Source organism: Palaemon carinicauda, unplaced genomic scaffold (assembly GCF_036898095.1).
Source record: "Palaemon carinicauda isolate YSFRI2023 unplaced genomic scaffold, ASM3689809v2 scaffold119, whole genome shotgun sequence".
NCBI lineage: Eukaryota > Metazoa > Arthropoda > Malacostraca > Decapoda > Palaemonidae > Palaemon > Palaemon carinicauda.
Genome location: NW_027168693.1, coordinates 236,621 through 238,655, shown reverse-complemented (window position 1 = coordinate 238,655; position 2,035 = coordinate 236,621). Strand labels below are relative to the sequence as shown.

General features: G+C 39.7%; 1 protein-coding gene across 1 annotated transcript; it reads left to right on the top strand.

The window, feature by feature from the left end:
* Positions 1-360: 360 nt before the first annotated feature.
* On the top strand, positions 361-726 carry LOC137635379 (uncharacterized). The gene has a single exon (XM_068367846.1). The coding sequence runs from the start codon at positions 361-363 to the stop codon at positions 724-726; it is 366 nt and encodes a 121-aa protein (XP_068223947.1).
* Positions 727-2,035: the final 1,309 nt, after the last annotated feature.

Genomic DNA, 2,035 nt, shown 5'->3' with positions numbered 1-2,035 from the left:
GGTAGATGGTAGAGTGAGTACGAAGGTGTGGAAGGGGGTTCGTTGGTAGGAAGGGAAAGTGTCAAGGTATCAGTTAAGGAAGGTGAGGTTATTAGTGTAAAAGTTGCCTGGCTGAGTAGCCAGGCAATTTTCAATAGTGATAAGGATGAATATGTAGTGGAAGGGATGGAAGCAGGTAATGTGCTGAAAACAAGTGCGTATACATATGATGGTGTTATGAATATGCAGGAACCCCAGGTGTACGTAAGTTTGTTGCGGAGCGTTAGGAGGAAGAGAGTACGTGGTATTCGTGGGCGCGATTGCATTGGATGTATGTATACAATGATCAATGTAGAGGATGAAAGATATGTTAAGGCGATAATGGTAATGACTGGTAAGGTGAAGAATGATGCCGATTGGGAGTGCAATACGTTGAAAGAAAAAATTATATTAGAGGAGAGTATAGGTGAGGTCGAAAGGGAACGATTGTTTAAAATGTTGTGGGATAAGCGGAGAGTTTTGAGTCTCGATGACGATGATTTTGGGGGGTCAAAGCTACCGGAATTCAAAATAATTCTCAGTGATGATACCCCCATATACCAGCGTCCCAGACATTTTTCTCCACCTATCGCCAGAGAGATAGAGGAGCAGTGTCAAGAATTAGAGTATATGGGTGTAATAGAAAGGAGTGAGAGTTCCTGGAATAGCCCTATTGTCCCTGTGCGAAAACCTGATGTAAGTTTATGAATGTTTATTGATTATAGGAAGGTGAATGAAGAAACTGTTAAAGAACGTTTTCCTATAAATGTGGTGTCTGATTGTGTTTATAAGATGCATGGAATGACAGATTTTACCAAATTAGATTTAGTTTGAGGCTATTACCAGATGCCTCTGGCAGAGGGGAGCAAACCCATTACTGAATTTTCGAGTAGCAACTGTCATTTTCAATTTTAAAGGTTGAGTTTTGGTCTTGCTAATGCGCTTGCTGCCTTCCATAGGGTGATGAACGTTGTTTTGGCTAGGTTTGATCGACAGAAGGTGACTGTGTTTATAGATGACATTTTGATAGTGAATGAGACTGTTGAGGAACACATGCAGTTGCTTGAGGCAGTGTTGAGACAGTTAATAGAAGTAGGTGTGAAAGTTAAGCTTGAGAAGTGTGTATGTTTGGCCAGGGAGGTGGAATTTCTTGGACATGTGGTGAGTGAATCAGGTATAAGGAAGAGTGACAAGCTTGTTGATAAGGTGAGAGGATTTCCATGTCTCCGGACTATGCGCAAGTTGCGAGGTTTTCTTGGTTTGTTTGAGTTTGGTCGTAAGTTGCAAGGTCTTCTTGGTTTATTTGAGTTTGGTCGCAATTTTGTTAGAGATTGTTCAGGTATAGGGAAGCCTCAGAATGAATGGATGGGTAAGAGGAATAGTACGAAGTTAAAATGGGGATCAGATGATAAAAGCATATAAAAGATTGAAAGAAGAGGCTGCGAAACGCGTCACTTTTGCATTTCCAGACTATAGCGAGAATGTGAAAATGCTAGAGTTGTTTACAGATGCAAGTGGAGTTAGTATGGGTGTTGATTAGTTCAAATGCAAGAAGGAAATGGAGAAGAGCAGTTAAGACTAAAAGCATTAGTAAAGTGTTAGATAAAGCTGAGCGGAATTATTTGACGATTGACAGGGAAATTGGCTCTGATAAGATTTTGTGTGAAAGCATTGAAAGTATTTTTATATGGTGTAAAATTTATTGTGCATACTGACCATCAGCCCCTAGTGTACATGATTAGGAAAGAGTTTGAAAATGCAAGCAAGGTTTGCTAGGACAATAGAGGATTTCAATGAATTTGAGTTTAGGTTAGAATATGTACCTGGAAGTAAAAATGTGATAAGAGATGCAGTGTCAACAATGCATGGTAGGATGGAAGATACGGAGAGTAATAATAATTCTGAAAGGTTGCCTGAAGGATTAGCTCTAGAACAAAGGTTTGAAGGGAAAGAATATTGTGTATTTTATGCATAGGGGAATGGATGAAGATATATATGTTCCTTTATTTCCGATGCA

Bases quoted from the DNA above. Each gene is read 5' to 3' on its own strand.
- LOC137635379 (XM_068367846.1), top strand. From the start codon at position 361: ATGGTAATGACTGGTAAGGTGAAGAATGATGCCGATTGGGAGTGCAAT.